Raw genomic sequence first — 21,963 nt, 5'->3', positions numbered from 1 at the left:
CCTATAGTCCTATGTCACCTTGGAAGATTATGCTTTATATTAATTTTTTCAATATCAAAAGTTTCGGTAATGATTTTTTAGATGCTAATGAGTCAAAGATTAATTTTTAATGAATTTTTAGAAATCGTTTATTGTTCCATTTTAAATTCTTAAGTTTATAAAAATATAAAATTTTTGGAATTTGAACAAAAATAAAAAAATTAGATTTCTATTTTTATTCGTTTTGATTTTTTTATATTTTATTTAAATCCAAATAAGAGTATTTTTTTATTGACATTTATGTTTTAAAGTTAATATATAATAAATAAACAATTCCAATAATCTGTACAAGTAGTAATATGCTGCAGAAGCAGTAAATCGAATCAGCTAGAATCGATTTATATGTAATTAGTGCATTAGTAGTAATTGATTCGATTTATATAGAGTTAGTGTAAATCGAGCTTTATAACTTCGATTTACATAAAATTAGTGTGAAAAATGGACATCCATATAAGCTTTTTCATTTTAGGATATTGGTGTAATATTGCTCTTCATTTGATTTATTTGTGTGAATTACCCTATTATATATATATATATATATATATATATATATATATATATATATATATATATATATATATATATATATATATCGGGATTGACCCTGACCCTGACCCCGTCCCATCCAATATCTCATCCCACTAAAAACTCATCCCAATATCTCATCCCACTAAAAACTCATCCCGCATTGGATAAAGTGGGGTTAGGTATCTGCAGATTTTAGTAGTGTTATCATCCTTAATCTTAGTGAATCCTTACTTTTGCAGTTTCAATAATTATAAGAATTTCCTTGTTAAAAACTCAGGATAACTACTAGTAACACAGAATATTAAAAGCCTCAACAATACCCGCCACAATAAGACTCACAACCACAATGACAATATGACATATTAGACAAGCATGGTATATAAAGAATGATTAATACTCGTATTGGTATCTAAAGTTGCACTCGCGCCTCAAACTTATTCTCAAAATTTTAATTTACTCATTTTAGTCCTCAAAGTTGACATTCATGATTCTTGTTAGTCCCTAAACTATTTCTTATTAATGGCATGCTGACGTGACATATTGATGTAGACTGTTAGTTCTACGTGTCTGAACATGTTAAGACCTACATGTAGTCGTATTCAAAAAAATCAGTTTAACCAAGTTGAACTGAAAATGAACTAAAACTGCTTTAAATAAACCAATTTAAAAAAAAAAACTAAATTGAAACTACACTTTTTTTTTTTATAAAAATCAATTTGTTAAAAATCGATTTTTATGGTTCAGTTTGATTATAAAAGAAATAAAATTGGTACCAAATTTCACTGTAATAATATCAAAATTAAGCTCTTTTTCGATTGTTGATAGCATAAAATTAGAGCCGATTAAAAAATAAAGAGAAAAGGACAAATAGGTCCCTGATTTTTTGCCCCGTGGACATTTTCGCCCCTAACCATTGAAAAATACTTTTAAGTCCCTGACCTTCACAAAACTTGGACGGATCAGTCCCTCCGTCTAAATGCCTCCGTTAGACCCAACGGAAAAGTCTGACGTGGCTCCCATAATGCTTGTCACGCATACGCGTCGCCTGGCAGACTTCCCTCTCGCGCGTACGCGTCGCCATGAATTTAGCAAATCCTCATTTCTTCATAAATTCATTACTTTGCATGTTTTTTTTCCATTTCTTTCAAGCCATTCTTGTCTTCAAAACTTTAAATCACTCAAACAAACATATCAAGGCATCGAATGGGAGAAAAGTAAATTAAATTTAGCCCTAACCCCATTACAACCCTTGAAAAGACCTCTTGATATGTGTATCCATGCATTGAATATATGTTGATTGGTAGAAGAAAAGCAAGCCTTAGAAAGCAAGATTAGTAGAGAATTGAGAGAATCGATCCTCAAACACTAAAGAGATTAGAGTGCAAACACTTCCGGTGAGGGTTCGATGCTCAATCCCTTATTCCATACTTTCACGAGCTTTCTTCTTGCAAGTATATTTATACTTCATTTTGAGATTTGAATTAGTGGAATTCATAAATCATCATACTATCTTAGCCCTACTTGTTCATATATGTTCTTGGAGATTGATTCATTTGTAATCAAGTAGGTAGACACATTTTGTATATTAGTTGATGAACCATAATTTTATGGTTTATATTGTAGTAAATTTGGTGGATTTTATCAATTTTTTTCACATTTATTTACTAAAATAGCATGATTTTTTGAATTTCTCCTAAGTGTGCTTAATGATTGAAAACATATTTTCTAGGTTATTAAATTGCTAAATTTAATTTATTTTCCTCCCATTCGATACCTTGATATGTTTGTTTGAATGATTTAAATTTTTGAAGGCAAGAATGGCTTGAAAGAAATGAAAAAAAATCATGCAAAGTGGAGAATTCATAAAGAAATGAGGATTTGTTGAATTCATAGCGACGCGTACGCGTGACAAGCATTATGGGAGCCACGTCAGACTTTTCCGTTAGGTCTGACGGAGGCATTTGGACGGAGGGACTGATCCGTCCAAATTTTGTGAAGGTCAGGGACTTAAAAATATTTTTTAATGGTCAGCAACAAAAATGTCCACAGGCAAAAGATCAGGACCTATTTGTCTTTTTCTCAAATAAATTTAAATTAATATCTTTGATAAAATTTAATTAAATTGATAAATAAAAATTAAATAAATATTATTTAAATCATAACAAATTATAATACTTTTTTTATTTTGGGTTTAAATTTTTTTATACCTAATATACTATTATATCGACGTATCAAGAGGTTTTGCACATATTATTTTTTAATTTAAAAAAATTAAATCGTTATTCTAGGGGGAATAAGTCGAATATTTAATTAATCATACGAGTCGAATAATACAAGTACATAATATTAATACACGTATCCAGGGGACTGAGTACTCGAGATATGTGTTTAATGTGCCTTGCGTCACAATATCAAAAATGTATAAAGTTACATATATCAGTAAATATTCTGTGCGTTATAAATTTCAATAAATAATATATTTAATTAATTTAAATAAAAAATTTTAGAAAAAAAAGAGATGGAAGAAAGAGAGAAATTAAAATTAATTTTTTATATGTTAAAAATTAATTTTAGCATATAAACTAGTTTAAAGTGATATTATAAAATTGGTTTAAAACCAATTTCTATGTAAAAAAGCAGTTTAGTTCAATTTCTAAACCATTTAAAATAATTTGGTATAGTGATACCATGGCCTCAACACAACTTGAAAACTGGAGTTGAGAAGAATTATTTCGGAAGCGAATTCTACTTTTGCTATTCATATGTTGGCCAGGATAAAATAGTACTCCCTATCTCCAGAAAATTTGGTGAGAAAATTCAAAGACATGAGGAGAGAATGAATTATCAAGATCCCCCATATTTCTAGAGAAGGGAATAGAAGGCCGGATTAATTAGCTAAAAAGAGTTTAAATGTCAATTCTGTTGTGATAAGGATGGATGACGGCTCAATTTTTCTATGATGAAAGATACAAGTTCTCAAGATGAAACAAATTTAATGAAGTTTGAAAAAGTAAAATTTGTACGCATATAAAAGAACACGGTCTGAGGCAAAAGAAAGACACACAACAAACACTCCTCTCTCTCTCTATTTATACACTGCAACATATACTTAGTGAATATATATGAATCATTTATATTATATTGATATAATAATATTGGTGAATATTAATACTAGAATCATCTACTATACTTTTTTATTTTATATTTATTTCCCCTTTATTTATTTATTTCACAACACATTATTAGTACGAAACTCTGATAAAAATTTAAGAAGACTCAGGTAATAAATTTTCATTATGTCAACTCTCTCATCTTGAATTTAATGCTCTTAATATATCTAGAAACAACTATTTATCATAGATATTAGATACCGAAATTCATCTTGATTTAATGGATCTTGGAAATACCATTAAGGCTAAAAATAAAGCATCGCAAAAGGTTAAAGTCAAAGCCATGATCTTCCTTAGTCGTCATCTTGATGAAAGATTGAAAAATGAATATCTCACAATAAAAGATCCTGTAGATCGGTGGAAGAATATTGAAGAAATGTATAATCATCAAAAGACTGATACTTCCTCAAGCCCCATATGAATGGACATACTTACGTCTACAAGATTTTAAATCCATAAATGAAAATAATTCAGCAATGTTCCGAATTATCTCACGAATAAAATTATGTAGAAAAATAAAATTATGTAGAAAAAAGATAATTGATAATGACATATTAGAAAAAAAATATTGACCTTCTATATCTCAAATATGCTCCTAAAAGAATTTAAAAAATATTCTGAACTAATTTCTTACTAATTTCTTGCCTTCTTATTGAACGTAACAATGAATTACTTTTAAGAATTATGAAGAGAGCCCCGTTAGCGCCACTCCATTTTCTGAAGCAAATGTTACAAATTATAACCCCAAAATAGATAAATGACAAAGTTTTGATAACAAAAAAAATTATGTTAACAAAAAAAGATCTCACTAAAAGTGAGATTAAAAAAAAATAATAAGCAAAATAAATCAACAGAGGATAAATATTTTTATTTTCGTTATGGTACAAAAGGCCACTATATACAGGCACGATATTTAGATACCTTACCCGAGGATGACCTCTAAAAATCTTGCATCGCCATAGAGCAATTTTTACAATTTGCATCAGAATTTACAAGTTATGACCTTGAAGCATCAATTGCTGCTCATTAAAGCAACAATTCACAATATCTGGGTTCTGCACATTTTGCAAACCCCCACAAATCTTAACGCAACTCTCATAAGATCCAGGCACAAACATAGAAAAAAATGTCATGATTCCTGTAGAAGGATCTCATATATGTCAGTTCTCAGATTCAACTCCTTGTCACGCATAACTTCCTGCAGATCAGATAGCTCTTTCGCAGTAAGGACAGAGTTCAGTCTGAGAAAGCCATCCAACCATAGTCTCTTTGACCTGGTATGCATATTGAAATAAATATATAAATATCACAGGAGTAGATACAAAACAGGTACCAGGCATGCTTGCCCACAACACATTTCAGTAAAAGGTAAGCTTCAAGATATTTGAAAAGTTCATATTTCTAGGTCTGAATTCTAAATTAAAAACATTTGGGTTAAGGATGAGAGTCTAGTGATATGCTTATACACACAACATTTTTGGGGGTAAAGCCCTAAGTTCATTAACACTCAACTCTAAAAACTAATTATTTCTACATCATCTAAGGCAACAGTTTATATCATTCGCACATCTAAAACACAAGTTCTCACCAGGGGCACGCATGGATAGCACGGAAGAAAACACGTCGAGCTGCAGAAGGATCCTTTACAATGTCCATTTCATATGCAATGTAGCATCGCCATAGTACCACAGAAGTACTAAGTTTATCAGAACCCAACGCCCTTTCAAACAACCCACGGATTCTATGCCGTGAACCACCTCTAGACATCTCATACGACAATGCAAAAAGCCAGAGAACAACAGATGGTTTCCTGAAGATTTACATTTAAAAAAAAAAATGAGTGCTTTAAAAACTCATAGCAAAGTTTGAAAGTATAATACACAGAAAACTGAATAAGGATGTTACTTGTAACAATAGCCATCAAGCACCCGCCGCACTTTATTAGATGTTGTGTACAGATGGCCAACCTCCACTACACCTTTAAGAAGTTCTGGGCTGAAGGGATACATCTGGAGTCCCTTGGAGATGGACTCCCAAACTTTAGCCAGACTTGATTGGCTCTGATGTCTCTGAAGCATCCTTATGTAATAGTTAAACAAAAATTCAAGTTGATAGCTATGGCTTCTCGTTTCTGCAGGTAGCAACAAAACAGACAAACAACATAAGCAACAAAGTCAACATGTATTAAGGAATATACAATGTCAGTTCCGGTAACAAGACAAACTGCTTCTGTATGATATGTTTTCCTGACAAGAAACTAGCTACTAAAGATGCATAACCTGGAAGCACAACTGCAAAAGCTTGATCCATAACATCAATGCCTGCATCCCACCCAGAGGTGAGCTCCTCAAACAGTGCAGCGGAACATATTAGAGCGACAGACTGATCATTTATTATACCACGAACCCAAGATGATCGTACAGTTCTCAGTTTTTCCTTAAACCCTTGACGTGCTCTAAGTTGATGCAAACTTGTTGCTTGACTTTTAAATGGGCTATATTTTGTATCACTACCCAAGCATGACAATATATGTATTGCTCTATGTGAAGATTCACGATCATTATCAGATTTATTTGCAAGCTCCATCTCAGCATACCAGAAATATAAAAGAGGAGCATTGGACTGTCGTTCCTACTCCATAAAGTAAACAAAAGCAATTACAAAAGAATAAAGTCTTAGGCATAATACCTGTGTAATACACAGAAGCTGCATTTAATTTGTTATATTATAAGACAAACAGGGTCATGATCAGAGGATAAGATATCATCATTAAATCCAAAAACATACAAAAATAACAACAAAAAGCAAAGTAGGATAAATACAAATACATACCACAGGAAGCCCTTCCACAGATAATAACGCCATGTCAAACACTTTTCTTGCATGATCAATGTTACCATAACTTGCCTCTCTTTGAGCATATATACCACATAATAGAACATCCTACATTAACCAAAAATAAGTACAGATAGTAAGAAACAGGCAGAGTAAGAAATACTGTCCTACATAAAATTTGAAAAGCAAGGGCCTCTAAGATATTGTGAAGAAAAGAAAATGAAATAAAAAAGGATTTTATTATTTTTATGATTTTCACTTTTTACTTCACAAAACCTTGAAAAGAAAAACACTGAAAATGAAAACTAAACAAGCCCTAACATCACTCTATTTTTATTTTCGCTTTTCTTCTTCTTGTGGTATGCTCTTCAGTGTAACAAACAAAAACATAATGTTGATTCATCATAACAAGTATATCATCATATCAACAATGATAGTTGTAATATAATTCTAGTAGATACTAACTCTTCTGTTTAGGAAGACACTTATTCATGTTACAAAAAAGAGAAATTGAGAGGAGAGGAAAAATGAGTACCTGCCTATCACTTTTTAAGAGGGACTTTGCTAAAGCTCGACATGGTGTAACCATGCAACTAGAAGGATTAATTTTTGTTACAAATAGCTCTTCAGAAATAAGGACAGCTTCTTCCAATATGTGATTACGTGGAAAAACAGTCAAGAAAAGTAAGACAGTATTGCGTAGAAATTTCATCATATCAGCATTCCTTGAGATACTGCCTGATAGAAAACCAAAACTGAAATCAGTAGGACTGCTTTCTTCTTTTGTCAACACTTCATGGGTGCTTTTCAACTTCTCTAACATAGATTCTGGCAGATCCTCAAAGCTAAGGACATTCTCTGTCCAAGTTGGACTGTTTGACGAAACCCTACAAAAGCAAGACAGGCAAAATGAGTTGCATTCAACTGGTTAAAATACAAATAAGACCAAGCCACATCAAAGCAAGGAAGGACCCATCATACTATGCAAATCCTAGGTTTTGAAAACTGATCCCACAACCAACTGTGATGCAACCTAGGGAGTAGGAAAGGATATATAAGACCAAGAAGATTACAATTGAGATATCTTCCCACCATAGAAGTCAATGAACTGGGATACCAAAGATAATCGAGCCTCTGCTGTGCTCAAGGAGAATAGGTACTCGTTCACATCTTCATATAAGACAGTTCTCAACAGTTGTTCATCGGCTTCTGCTTTGGGTGTTCCAATAGCAGTAGAGGTCATATCTGTTCATGGTTAATCAACATGCTAAAATCAGCACAATGTACACATTGCATGGAGAGAATCAAGAAAAATCCAAGCATAGAAAACATGTCGTGTGTGCACACACTATGTAGCAATACTGTATAGGAGGGACAAGTGAATAAAGAAGGAGAACTCTACCAGATTTCGTATGCAGAGGCATCCACTGATCACAATCTCTGGAAGATTCTACTTCTGACCATTTGATCCAAGTTGAAGCATCATTCACTTCACCACCATCCCCAGCATTGACATCAATTCCTAGCATTTTCATTAAAGTTTCATTATCAACTTCTGGCTCAACATCTTCATCTTCATCTTCATCCTCATTATCCTCCATAACCAAATCATCGTTGACTTCATCTTCAACTTTGGCAGCAACCTCCTTATCTTTAGACAACGGTTCTGACCAACCAGTCCAGCCACCACCCTCATTTTCACGTGAAAGCTCCTCTTTGACAATCCGCTGCCTAGTTTCCTCCTCTTTCTCCAACCAGGTGGACCAACCAAGAGCTCCTTCTTCTCCAACTCTAGCACCACCACTATTCCAAAAATATTCAAACAATCTTTGCTTACTCTGCTCTGTGAAAAGCAAAGGTGGACAAAACAAACTAAACTCAATTTCAGCCTGAAATAAAGCAGTGGCCAACTCCCTGTAACCAGCCTGCCATTCAAATCTGCAAAGACTGAGAAATATATCCACAAGACCAAGTTCTAGCTCAACAATTACAGGATCTGGCAAAGAGGGATCAGCACCTCGGTGAACCTGCTTAAAACAAAGTATTCACATGACATGAAATTACTTGGTGAAAACAGTCAGGTAAAGTGTGTAAAATCAACTACAAGACCTCAGACATACAAAGCTCATTAACAAAATATCTTTCTTTAAAGACATATATGCTGACGGGACCAACTTTTTAACTCTTGTAGTCCATAGATAAAAGAAAATGGCACTACATGAGATTTCACTATAACCAATTATGGCTCACATTACAACCACTCCCAGAGTTAATAAAAAATAAAGAAAAAGGGGTTGCTCAGTGAACAGTATCTCTCAATTTATTTTCCTACCCTGTTTCATTATCATAAATCCAAATAAGGGATCTGATCATTGTTTTCTATGGAATATGGCACTACCTATGCAATTAAGATAAATAACTCAACAGATAGGCAATGTGCAGTTTCAAGCACAAAATAGAAGAGAGGGTAAAGAATAAAATATTAAGAACCTGCCTAGAGTGCTTGCTGCATGAAGCAGATAGAGCTTCAATTGCATGTGCATACATCTTCCTAACCTCTGAAACCTTAAATCTGGAGAAATCTCTCTGAACAACATGCAAGAATTCTCTCCATAACTTATAGCTTCCAGAGTGTTGCACAAGTATCTTCTGCCATCTCCCAATTAGCACATCAGAGCTGTCTCTTGTTTGATATGTTTTCAAAAGGTAAAGCAATAGCACTTCATTGTCTGGGTTAAGCTCAACTGACTTTTCCAGAATGCTAATCTTCTTTTCAAGAGTCTGCAAGCGAGCACCTTTTTGTCGTTGCATCCCTGCAACCTTATCTTGGAACTCAGCAAAAGCTAACCAAACTTTCTCATCATGGGGGTGCTCCCTTGTGAGTTTGTTAAACTCCCGAGTTTTGTTTAACATTTCATCTTCCCAAGATTCTTCAACCACTGATGCAGTTTTAGAGACAGAATCACTATCCACAGCTCGATGAGATGTCCCAATATCAGACAAAGGTATAAACTCGTCATCCGCCAAAACGGAAGACAATTTTGGTGCAACAAGACGTAGACGCTTAAAACTTTTGTGCCGTTCCAGAGCTATATACTTCCCAGACCAGTAACGACCAGCAGACTTCATTGTACCATCCAATGTATCCACATCGCTCTCTTTTTCCAAGAGAGAAACACTATGGTTCCGCCAATATAATCTTCTAACATTTAGCCCAGATAGTTTCGAAGGATTGTAAGGTTTGTACCGTGCAATATCCATTCTGCATGGTAGTTATAAAATCCTTCAGCATTCATTACTCATACTTCGAATAGCTCAGGTAGAAAGAAAGAACTCTTCAGGTGAATAAAAGTCAAAGGTTCAACACGCACTAAACTAAAATTCCCTACAGGGCTACACATCAATGTAGTTGTTACTGTTAAATTTATTAAATCTGACAGAAGAAAAGTGAAACTCAGATCACCTCCCCATTTCTTTCTCTACTTCAACAAGTGATTTTATTTTCCCTTTATGGGGTATATTAGCCCCAACCTGATTTATGGGCATACACAAACAAACAAACAATAGTTGCAACTCTATGGTTCATACTTCCTAGTTGGCTAGTTCTATGAGTTTTGACCATGAAAACGCATATAGAGTACTACATTTGATTCTCGAATCCCAGTAAGTGAATCACCAATATGCCTAACATGACCAAATTTGCACCACACAATCTCCGTCATTCAACCAAAAAACACTAAGCACTCAAAACCTCAACAAAAGTCACTTGAAACAAACCACCAATGCAAGCTTACTCTAACTATTCAATTTAAAGTATGAAATTATAAAAAAAAAAAAAAGTACCTATAGATGCAACCAAATGCAAGATTATCACGATCACCGTGAGAATCGAAATAATAGTCTTTGGCGGCGGTGGACGACTCTGAATCGGCCCAAGCTCGAACGCCCGACTTCCTCGAATTATAACTGTCGAGTCCGCCTCTCTCACGTGACCTATCGCGCTTCCGCTTCTTCCTCTTCTTCTTACTCCTCTTCTCCTTCTTATCTCTTCCCTCAGACTCGGAAGATTCTAGAATCTCGTAGGAAGAACGAGGAACAGCCTTCTCCTGAGCTCGATTTCCGCCATCTTCTTCGTGTTCCTCATCGTCGTCGGAGCGGTGGCGCTGTGGTGGCGATAGGGCGGTTTCGCTGCGGAGTTGGGAGGCAACGGCGTCGTTTATGAGAGACACGTCGGCGGTGAAGCTGGAGTTGGAGAGCCATTGAGGGACCGTACTAGTGGCCAGCGTAGAGGAGGAGCTTGCTGTGAGAGGGAACAGAGGGAAAATAGAAGTTGTTTCGTCGGTGGCTGCTGCGGTGACTTCCTCCTCCGTCGATGTCGGCGTCAGTTGCTCTGGCGGTTTGTTGTCCATCGGAAAGTTGGAAAGGGGAAACAGTGGCTACGGCTAATGCCTAATGAACGCACCGGTTGCGAAGGGTATAATCATTTTATTTAGGTGGAGATCGATTTCTGTGAAGTCGTTAGCTCCTACTAGCGAGATCATTTCACAATTTTAATTAAACTGTCATTGACTCTCGGTTTATCTTTTATTTGTTGATATGAATATTTTGATTTGAAAGAATTAATTAAAGAAAAAGTATAGGTAAATAATTTTTAATCAACCAACTTTAAATAATTATAATTAAAAATTATTAATTTTATATTTTTAAAAAATAAAATCTAAATATCATTAATAAATGATAATTAATTAGTATGAAATATAGTTTAAAAATATTTGTTGGTTTATTATTGATTAAAATGGTTAGTTATTTAACGAAATTGTTAATTAAATTGTTAATAATAATATTAATATACTTTTTTTTGTTAGAAACAAGTAAGGTAAATAATAATGTTTTGAAATTTAAATTAAAAAATTTTTTTTAATATAAACATGATTTTTAAAATAAGATATCTTTTGATTATATTAAATACAAAAATATCAAATGATTTTAATTTTAAATTTTTTGTAGAATAATTTCTAGTAAATAAATTTATTATTATTTGAGGTAATGACCAAATCAGTACCCGAAAGATTCAAACGCTGACATTTTGGTACCTCACTATTGTTATTGACAAAATGGTCCTTAAAAGATTTTAAAATTTGACAAGCGTATCCACGAGTTCACCGGAGCACATTTCCGGCAAGCACAGTGCTGACATGGCCACTGCGTTTTGATGACATGGCAAATACTCCCCCTCCCCAAACCCTAATTCTTCTCCTTCTCCTTCCCCCTCCCCAACGCACTCCCCCCTTTCCCTTCCTGAATGCATTCTCCCCCTTCCCCAACCCTAATCCTTCCCTCCCCCTCTCTAACCCTAATTCTTCTCCTTTTCCTTCCCCCCTTCCCAACGCACTCCCCCCTTCCCCTTCCTGAATGCATTCTCCCCCCTCCCCAGCCCTAATTCTTCCCTCCTCCTCTCTAACCCTAATTCCCCATCTCCAACGCACTTCCCCTCCCCCCCCGTCCAAAATCCCCCTTTCTAAACCCTAATCCCCTTCCCTTACCTCTTTGAATTCTAATCCCCTTCCCAACACAGTGTCTCACACTCTCAACTCACTCTCCCTCAAAATAGCAGTAGAGCTCAACCTTCTCAGTCTTACAGAGCCAGTGTCATCGACACCGCACTGTTGCCATCTCGTTGTCGGGTCTTCTGCGTCCGCCAGTGTCTCCTTCGTAGCATTGCATTGTCTGCACGCCTTCACCGTTGTCACCTTCACTGTTTGTATCTGCTTGCTGCTAGCCCCCAGTCGTTGCATGCCTCCTCTGTCTGGGTTCCATCTTGGCTCTATCGTGTCCTGTCCCCTCTGTGTCTGGTGTTCTTCTTCTATTCTTGCTTTGGTGGTGTCTGTATTAATTTTTATTTTATTTTATTTTATTTTATTTTGATTATTGTATATGAATTTGTTTCTGAGTTTTATTGTGATTAATCTTTTTGAATGATAATTTAACCTAAAAATTTGGGACAATTCATGATTTGGGGCAACTCTGTTGATGTTGAGGTTGTTGTTGCTGTGAATGGTGGTGTTGAGGGAGGGAGAGGGAAGTGTGTGTTGGGGAAGGGGGAGTGGTGGAGAGAGAGAGAGAGAGTGATGAAGGTTGTTGTTGCTGTTGATGTTAAAGTGGTTGTTGCTGTGAATGGTGGTGTTGAGGGAGGAAGGAAAAGTGTACGTTAGGGAGGGGCTTGTGATGCGGCGAGGACTGCGATTAGGGAGAAGTGTGCGTTGGGGATGGGGGCTGCGACAGGGAGGGAGAGGGAAGGGGAGGGAGTGTGCGTTGGGGAGGGAACTTTGGGGGTGGTTTGCCAAGTCACCAAAACACGGTGGCCACATCAGCACTGTGCTTGCCGGAAATGTGCTCCGGTGAACTCGTGGGTACGCTTGTCAAATTTTAAAACCTTTTAAGGACCATTTTGTCAATAACAATAGTGAGGTACCAAAATGTCAGCGTTTGAATCTTTCGGGTACTGATTTGGTCATTACCTCTTATTATTTTTGTTCAAAAAATATAAAAAATATGGTACAATATTATTATTCAATTAATTATTATTATTATTATTATTATTTTATTTTATATTTTTTTGGATAAAGGACTGTTATGTCTAACGGAAAAAAACATTGGAGATTGATCTGTGTATTAACTTTTTTTGGGACTAAAATATTCGTTTTTAAAATATTTGAAGACTGATTTGGTAATTACTCTGCCGAAAAATAAATTAGGGACTGATTTGTCTGTCGAAGTAAAATCTTGGAAATTGATTTGTATATTAATTTTTTTTAAGGACTAAAATGCCTTCTTCAAAAAATTTTTGAAACTAATTTGGATAATTACTCTTATGAATATAAATATTTATTCAAATTAATTTTAAAAAATTTTAAATTAGACTAGTACGATAAATTTTAATAGTTTTGAGTCTCTTAATAATTATTATTGTTTGTCAATTTGGTTCTCCCATCAACTTGACTTGTCAAATCCTAATGACAATATCTCACATGGCCTATTAACCAATTGAGTTAGACGGACATGTGATTTCGAGAATAAATTGATCCATACCTACAAAACGTAAAAGGGTCCATCTAGTGTACAGATGTATTTTGGTACAGATTTACAGATTTTTGTTTTTATTTGGTTTAAAAGCGTATCACTAAAAGTGTTGCTTAAAGAGAAAGTGTTACCCTTAATCGTTAACTTGGCTCTGATACCAATTTTTACCATTTCTACTATATGATACCAATTTTTTACTAGTTCTTGATGTATATTGTAATTTCATTTTTATAGTTTTCAATCTTGTTTTAGTTTATAATATTCTTTTTTGCATGGATTATTGTATATAAAATCTTTTATCTGTTTGTCTTTTTCTTTAATATAATTTCTCAAATCCTCAAAAACTTCTTTTATTTCTACACTTTCTGTTGTTTCTAAATACCTTCTTAATTTTTCGACTTCATTCTCCATTTTTTTTCTTTCAATAGCTTTAGTTCTTTTAAGTCATAATATGGTTTTCCAGGCATTTATAAATTTTTTTAAATTTAATTCCAACTTGTTTATATTTATTCTTATTTCTATCCTTTTTATTATAAGGTCATCAATTTCGATCTGAAGGTTATTTAATTCCCTTTTATACTCTTTTATTTTACTTTTTAATTTTTCCGCCCTTTTTCTTTTTATTTTATTTTCTGGTTTTTCAATCTTTTTATGCTTCATTATTTATTTTAGAATTTCTGCAAATTCTATCATTGCTTCATCACTTTTTTCTAGAGATTCTATTTGTAACACCCTACCATACAGAGTCTTATGCTTAAGTCATAATTCAGAGATGGTAAGGTATTACGACCTCTAAAACAAAAATTTAGTACGTATAGTAGTATGAATAATTGATTATAGCTAGGAGCCTTTGAAGAAAAAGGGGTAAACAAAAACCGTAACTCGAAAACGCAACACCCCGAATGATAACGTAACGAGCAAAGGGTAAGCTAACGCAAGATCATATATATAAGGAGTGTCAAAAACGGGAATATCAAGACTCAAAATCCGGCTGCGAAGATAACCGGTCCGAGCATAATAATATATACATATAATAAAATAAGGAAACCCCAAAGGAAACCCAAAGGGACACAAATACATACAACCTATTCTCCAAAATCCCCTCTAGAAGGAGTCATCACAGTTTGTATTATTTAATGGAGATAAAAGTATCTAAACAAGATATATAAACCAAAACAGAGTCCCAAGAACAAAGGATCTTCGCTAATCCAGAAGTCTCCAACATGCCTCAACGAGAAGCCTCGCGTCCTGCATCTGAAAACCACAAAATCCGCATGGGTGAGAACCAGAGGTCCCCAGCACGGTAACAGCTTCCACATATATAATACATAATAATAGAGGAAAGCCAAAGGCAATCCTAGAACTTCCTCCAGATAATATCAAAGCTTATAAACAAGCTAAACCATATAAGGGTATCTGACTAAAGATTCTTTAGTCTAACTAATACTTCCCTTTCCAATTCCTTCAAACCTCCCAACCACTAGCAGGAGTATATTATAGCAAACACAGTTATATCAGACAAAGAATATACAAATAGGAGCAGTTAAGACATTTAGACAATTAGCAAGTAATATGCAGTCAAATAGGCAATCTCAAACAATTCACATAGTATGCATATGATGAATGCCTGTCCCTAGTGGCTGATGATATCATCTGTCGGTTATAGAGCCAACCCGACAAGTCCTGGTAGCTAACCATTGGACTGTCCCTCTGTCGCGCATCCCCAACTCGAGTTATACTCGTTATAAACTTGATCATAAACATGATCCATATCCATCACCCTCACTGGTGAATATTTCGGGGGCGAGCTCATCCGGGTCTTTCACAGTGCCCGGCCACACTTACGACATAGGGTCAACAGAGTCTCGAGCCTCCACCTGGAGCACGTGGTGGCTAGCCACTGCTTCCTCCCAGGGATCTCGTGCCTCTGATAGTGGAAGTGCAAATCTCAATCATCAATAATTCAGCATAAGCATGCATGAATTCTCATCCATGGATCAACATCCATATCAGCCATCCGGCTCACGGTTCAGTCCAGAACCAGCCAATATTCATATTATACACAGCCTTTTCGGCTCACGGTTAAATCCATAACCAGCCGTTTCATTAGCAATTATAGCCTTTCGGCCCATGGCTTAACAAGCACTTCCACCACCATCCTCCGCATCTCACATAATCATCTTGATCCTCATTGATCATTCATTTTTCCCTTGCTTCACTCGCAAGTTACCTCATTCACTAGCCCCTTTTTAATAGCTAGGCATGTCATAATGATTTAAGACATAAATGGTGAGATCGGAGGCTTAGAAGTATGAGATTTGGCTTTTAAAACTCAAAAATCAACTTTGGGATGAAAACAGGGCCACGCATACGCGCACTCCACGCGCACGCGTGGATGGCCTCAAAAACTCATCGACGCGCACGCGCCAACCACGCGTACGCGCGGGTGTTCTCGTGCCCCAGGCACAACACTGGCACAGTTCTGGCATAACTCTCTGGAAAATGGCTGGGCATTGGGTGCAGCACAATCGGCGCGCCCGCGCACATCACGCGCACGCGTGGATGGCGCTTTCTGGAAGATCGGCGCGTACGCGCCAGGTGCGCCCACGCGCAAGGGGTCATTCTGCTAAAAATTTTTTAAGTTAAAAGCTACAGAATTCACAGATTTAAACCCCAATCTTCCAACGGACATAACTTCCTCATTTTAAATCGTTTTTCACCCGTTCTTTGAACGGCATGAACATCCCGGATCCAATTTCATTTCTAAACAGATTTGGTACAAAACGGAGATCCGTAGTCCAAGTTATGTCCCGCCAAAGTGTGCCCAAAAACCATATTTTCATACAAAACCACAAAGTGCCAATTTCAAAACAAGCCATTTCCAACTCTTTTCAAAACCAATCAAAACATGCCAAGTTCATCCCTTTTCTTTGAAATCAATCAAAATATATCAAATTCAACATCAAGCCTCCTCAACTCACACATTGACACATTACCACAAATTACCAAAATCACTATCTCATCATTTTACCCCACTTCACCCAAGTGGCTCAAACTCAAACACATTGACATATCATATGCTATTCCTCATGCCAATTCTCAACAACACCAATTCCAATAAATTATTATTGTACACAATCAACATCATACTCACCATCAACATGGTTCAACCCACAATTCAACCATAACCAATCATCAAGTATATATCACAACATGCATATTTCTCATACATCATACCACTAAGGCATTAATAATCATCATCACATATATGACCACATCATATATCTCAATCATTCAACAACATCAACAATTTAATGCCTATCTTAGGGCCTCTAGCCTAAGTATTTCCTACCACATTACATATTAGATACGGGAAACCGAAACCATACCTTAGCCGATTTTCCCAAACTCCCCCGGAGCACTTCCAAACCACTTATCCACAAGCTCTCAAGGCCTCAACACCTCCAAGAACAGATTTTTCACCACCAAACCCTTTCTAAGCTTTTCAAAGTCACCAATCAAGCTCCAATACCCACACATACACAACCTAAGCCACAACCATCATACCCATACACAACATCTCAAAACCCAAACATCATAGAACAACAAAATCACACTAGGGTTGAGAATCTTACCACATCCAAGGTCCAAGGAGACAAGATTAACCTTCTCCTTCAAGAGAGTTGGGTCCTATAACATCAAAGAACCCAAAGTCTCAACATTTTACCCATGAAACTCGAAAATAAGGGCTGGAATTTCGAACAGAAACACGTGGCTTACCTCAAGATTAGTTGTATGGGTTTTGTAGAGCTCTCCGCGGTGAACGCGTGGCCACAAACGGAGCGGCAATCGGAGCTCTAGATCAAAAGTTATGGTGGTTTGAAGATCAAGTGAGAGAAAGAACTTGAGAGAGTGTTCTTCCTCCCCTCTCTTCAATTTCAGCGTGTTTGAGTGTGTTGTGAGGAGAGAGAGTGCTGAAAACTAGGGTTTTGGTTTAGTTTAGTTGGGCCAAGGGCCCACTTTGGGTCCGGTTGGACCGGTTTGGCCCGTTCGGTCCAATCTTGGTCCGATTTCCATAAAATTGGTACCGAAATTCTCGTCTCAATTTCCTCTATCATATTAAGCCATAAAAATATCATTTTTGGCTTTCTAGAATAAATTCTCATATATGGGTTAATTAGCCGTTAATTAACCGGGTCTTACACTATTAATTTTTCTAACTCTTCAACTTCTCTTTTTAACTTGTCATAGATTATTTTTAGAGCTTTAAATGCTCTTTGATTTATTTCAGAGAACTGCAAATAATTCAAACGATTTTCTTTTTCAAAGAGCTCTTGTTTCTTATCTTGATAAGTTACATATATTTCTTCTTTATTTATTGTCATAATTTAGTATTTAGGGTTTCATTTAATTTTTCGACCTTTTTTGTTAATTCTTTTATTTCAGAATCTTCTTCTTTAATCTTTAACTTAGATAAACTTAAGGAACTATTAATTTTAGATTCTCTTATTTGAAAATTTGATGAAACCAATTTTCCTTATGGTTCTTTTAGTAATAGAACTGAATTTTCAATAGCTTTATATTTTGGTATTTCTGTTTTTACAATTTTCTGAAATAATTCATCGACATAAATTCTTTCTCTGTTTTTAAATATTATACTATGATGGCTATTTGTTAAAGCATAATTTATTGCATATGTAATTGAAAATGGTTCATCATCTTGTTCCATTAGATTCTTTCTATGAAATTTATAAGCCAAACTTACAGATCTTCCAAGATTTTCAGTTGATAAAGGTATAGCATAACCAAGATGGGCATTAAATTTAACATTTACGTTTGCCAAATTTCCATGAACAATTCCAATTATTTGATCTATTGGGTCATCAGTAATTCTTTTGTCACAGATTGCTAAACTTATTGGTGAATTAATTCCTTTCATATATGTAGATTTAATTAAGACTTGTATAGTACTAATATGAATCCATCCAATTTTAGATCTTTTTTGTTGATCCTTAATTTTCTCAATCTGTTTACTCAATTCTTCATTATTTATCAAAGCTATTTCAAGTTCTCCATTGGCAGATTTTATTTTTATAGGAGCTTCAAGTTGAATTTTTCCATAGTATATTATATTTTTTCTGTTAAAAACTTCTTTTAAAAGATTTTGTTTATTAAAATTTTCATTTGATTTGAGATTTAATTCTGTTTTTAGAACAGCCTGCTTTTCATTATCTAATAAAGCAGTTAATCTATAATAATCAGATTCTTCTGTTAATTCTAAACTTTCTAAATAATTCATAATTGAAAGACTAGAATGAAGATGTACCTTTCTGGAGAAAAACTTCCTTTATTCAGTATATTTTACATAAGGGGTTTTTATCTCCAGAGGGGAGATTGTAGCTACTTAACTCCAGAGGGGAGTTTAGAACTATTTTTCCCTAAGGGGATTCTTCCTCAGACTATAGAATCGCCTCGGCAGCTTCCTCCTTGCTCTCCTAGCATATGAGTACTCTTAGCCTCCTGCTTCCTATTGTCTGATGCCTTCTACAATTGCCTAAGCAACCTATTTATAATGGTTGGGTCTGATGGACAATTCTCATCCTTACCCTTCTTATGACGTCATTGCTTACGTCATTGTTTATTATCTTGCACCAGCTACATTGTTGGTGCTCTATGACCTAAGCGCTTACGTCACTATGCAATAATGTTGAGAGATGCTTCAGATGTGCTGTCTTCCTCTTTCATTATGTGACCTTCAGATGCGTTGTCTTCTTCCTTTATCATGTGGGTTGATTCCGTTTCATTATTGCTTTCTTCAGATAACTCTGAGACACATAGCTGGCACTTGTGGTCTTCTCTGTCTTTTATCAAATAGCAGAGATTCCTCTTTATCCCTTCGGGAAGCTTTTCTAAGAGTCCAGTTAAGTTGTAGAATGCTGATTCAAATTCCACTAAGAGTCTCATCTCTCTTTCTTCAATTTCATTCCTTTTACTAGACACAAGCAAAGTATTTCTGCTTTTATAATTAATTCTTGTGTGAGATTCCCTTGTTATCTTTTGAGTTCTTTCGAAGACCCTTGCTAGTGTGCTGGCTAGCCTTCCTTCATGACTGTAGATTGTTAAATCTTGAACTTGATCAATTGGTTGAAAATTTCCTGGGAAGACGGACATGAATATTACTTGGTATGCTGGAACCAAGCATTCTTCTTCTTCATTAAAAATAGGTTGACTGTTCGTAAATTTTAGGGATATATCCCTTGGATTTACGTTGTCAATCATATTTTTAAATCTCTTCACTGCATCAACGAATCCTGTAGGGAACTCACTAATAATTTTTAGATCATTAAAAATTAAGATTGTATCAATTAATCCATACTGGAAAAACTGATAGGTGTCAGATGGGGAAGCATCTGGAAATATAACCAGCTTTGTTAGCTGTTCTTTGGCAACAGGATAATATCCCAAAATTGCCCTTTTTTCTTCAGTAATTCAGGACTATGTTAAGGGTTTCTCTGAGATTAGATCTACAGACCCTTTTCTTTTCCTTGATTTCAGCCCTTGTAGGAATGTTTCTTATTATCCCTGTTCTCTGGGTTTGAATTGGAGCTTTATCTGCTCTTTTTAGGGTTTGCTCTGGATGAAGAGCTTCATATTCCTTGAAGGATTTCTTTGCCTCTTCCAGTGTTAGGAATCCTCCTTTATGAATTATCTTTGACTGGTGTGTGAATGGTGCTGCTTTTTCCCAGGCATCATATACTCCTTTCATGGGGCCATTATAAATTACATAATATTTTTTATCTTGGGTGGATTTTTTGATAATTTCAGCAATTGTTTTATTTTCTGGAATTTTTTCTTCACCTGATTTGTCCACCACGCTTAGCTGGCTGAGCTCTGATGGTTTTGGTTGTTGTGTTGATTTCATTGCTTCGATGGCCTTCTTGAGGGATTGGATCTGTGTCCTTATTTGCTGACAATGCTTGCATTTTTCGAGTTCTTGTTCATATTTCTGAATTTCTTGATCTAATGCGTTGTAGACGAACTCCATTCTCTTGTTAATGTATCTGTAATAACATTTTTGTCACCTTTAATATATTCAATTTTTATTGGATATTATAACAAAAATAATTGCCATCTTACCAATCGTCCATGATTATAATCAACTTTTAAATTATATCGTATGAAACCTGTTAGGTAACTTGAATCTGTCCTTAATGTAAATTCTCTGGGTAGTAAATCAATTTTCCATTTCTTAAGAGATTTAATTGCTGCTAGAGTTTCCTTTTCATGAGTAGTATATCTCTGTTCTGTTGGAGTAAAAGTCCCTGAAATATACCTGCAAAGTAATTCCTTTGGGGAATATTTAGAATCTAGTGATTCTTTTTCTTGTTCCAAACTTTTTATAGCCTTCTTAGCTTTTAGACATCCTGACCAGGTTATGTCTGAAGCATCTGTTTCTACTATTAAGTAGTCATTTTCTTCTGGAATATAAAGTTCTGGAAGTTTTTCACATAATTCTTTAATCCTTTGAATTTGCATACTATCTTTTTCATCCCATTTCCATTCTTTTTTAGTACTTATTTTTGGAAATAAGCTTTTAGTGTATTCTGTTATATTCTTTAAAAATCCTTGATCAGAAATATAATTTATACACCCTAAAAATCTTTGTAATTGTTTTCTATCTTCTATTTTATTAGGAAATAAATTTACCTTTTCTAGGACATTTGGCTGTAGTTTTAGCTTTCCTTGAGTGGATAGAATTAATCCAAGAAACTCTATTTCTTGTTTTGCTATTCTTGCTTTCTTTTTGCTAAGAACTAATCCTTTATCTTTACATCTTTCTAAAACTATTAATAATTTTTGAAGATGATCTTCTTTATCCTGTTTTGTAAAAATTAGTATATCATCAATGTACACTAAAACAAATTCATTTAACTCTTTTAGATTTTCTTCCATAAATCTTTGATAAATACCTGGGGCTTGTTTTAATCCGAATGGTAATACATTCCATTCATAGAGCAATACACTTGTTGATTCTTTTGTTGGGCAAGTAAAAGCAGTTAATTTCTTTGTTTCTTCGTCTAAACGAAGTTGCCAATATCCTGATTTTGCATCAAGAGATGAAAACCAAGTTGCTCCTTTGATTTTTTCTAAAATAGAATCTTTTCTTGGAAGTTTATGAGCATCACCAATAGTTGCTTCATTCATCTTCTTATAGTTAATAACCATTCTTCGTTTTCCCCTTTTAATTTCATTATTGTTTTCGACATAAAAGGCTGGAGCCGCATGAGGACTTTTACTTAATCTTATAATT

The 21,963-nt window shown here is 35.1% G+C and overlaps 1 protein-coding gene and 1 long non-coding RNA gene across 2 annotated transcripts; both read right to left on the bottom strand.

Moving 5' to 3' along the window:
• Positions 1-4,574: 4,574 nt before the first annotated feature.
• On the bottom strand, positions 4,575-11,126 carry LOC107644076 (uncharacterized). The gene is made up of 10 exons (XM_016347863.3): positions 10,416-11,126; positions 9,063-9,834; positions 7,975-8,599; positions 7,646-7,817; positions 7,108-7,459; positions 6,570-6,680; positions 6,017-6,368; positions 5,643-5,868; positions 5,326-5,547; positions 4,575-5,011 (listed from the first exon to the last, which is right to left on the bottom strand). Exons 1-10 carry the CDS (start codon positions 10,979-10,981, stop codon positions 4,867-4,869), a joined length of 3,543 nt encoding a protein of 1,180 aa, XP_016203349.1. The 5' UTR covers positions 10,982-11,126; the 3' UTR covers positions 4,575-4,866.
• A 5,925-nt stretch (positions 11,127-17,051) lies between these two features.
• LOC148565905 (uncharacterized) lies at positions 17,052-17,588 on the bottom strand. The gene is made up of 3 exons (XR_015883296.1): positions 17,433-17,588; positions 17,288-17,342; positions 17,052-17,199 (listed from the first exon to the last, which is right to left on the bottom strand). It is a non-coding gene; the product is annotated as an uncharacterized LOC148565905 (long non-coding RNA).
• Positions 17,589-21,963: the final 4,375 nt, after the last annotated feature.

The sequence above is a fragment of the Arachis ipaensis genome, chromosome B5 (assembly GCF_059453495.1).
Source record: "Arachis ipaensis isolate K30076 ecotype BB chromosome B5, ASM5945349v1, whole genome shotgun sequence".
NCBI classification, from domain to species: domain Eukaryota; kingdom Viridiplantae; phylum Streptophyta; class Magnoliopsida; order Fabales; family Fabaceae; genus Arachis; species Arachis ipaensis.
The sequence above is the reverse complement of the archived record's forward strand: the minus strand, read 5'-3'. Positions and strand labels throughout refer to the sequence as shown.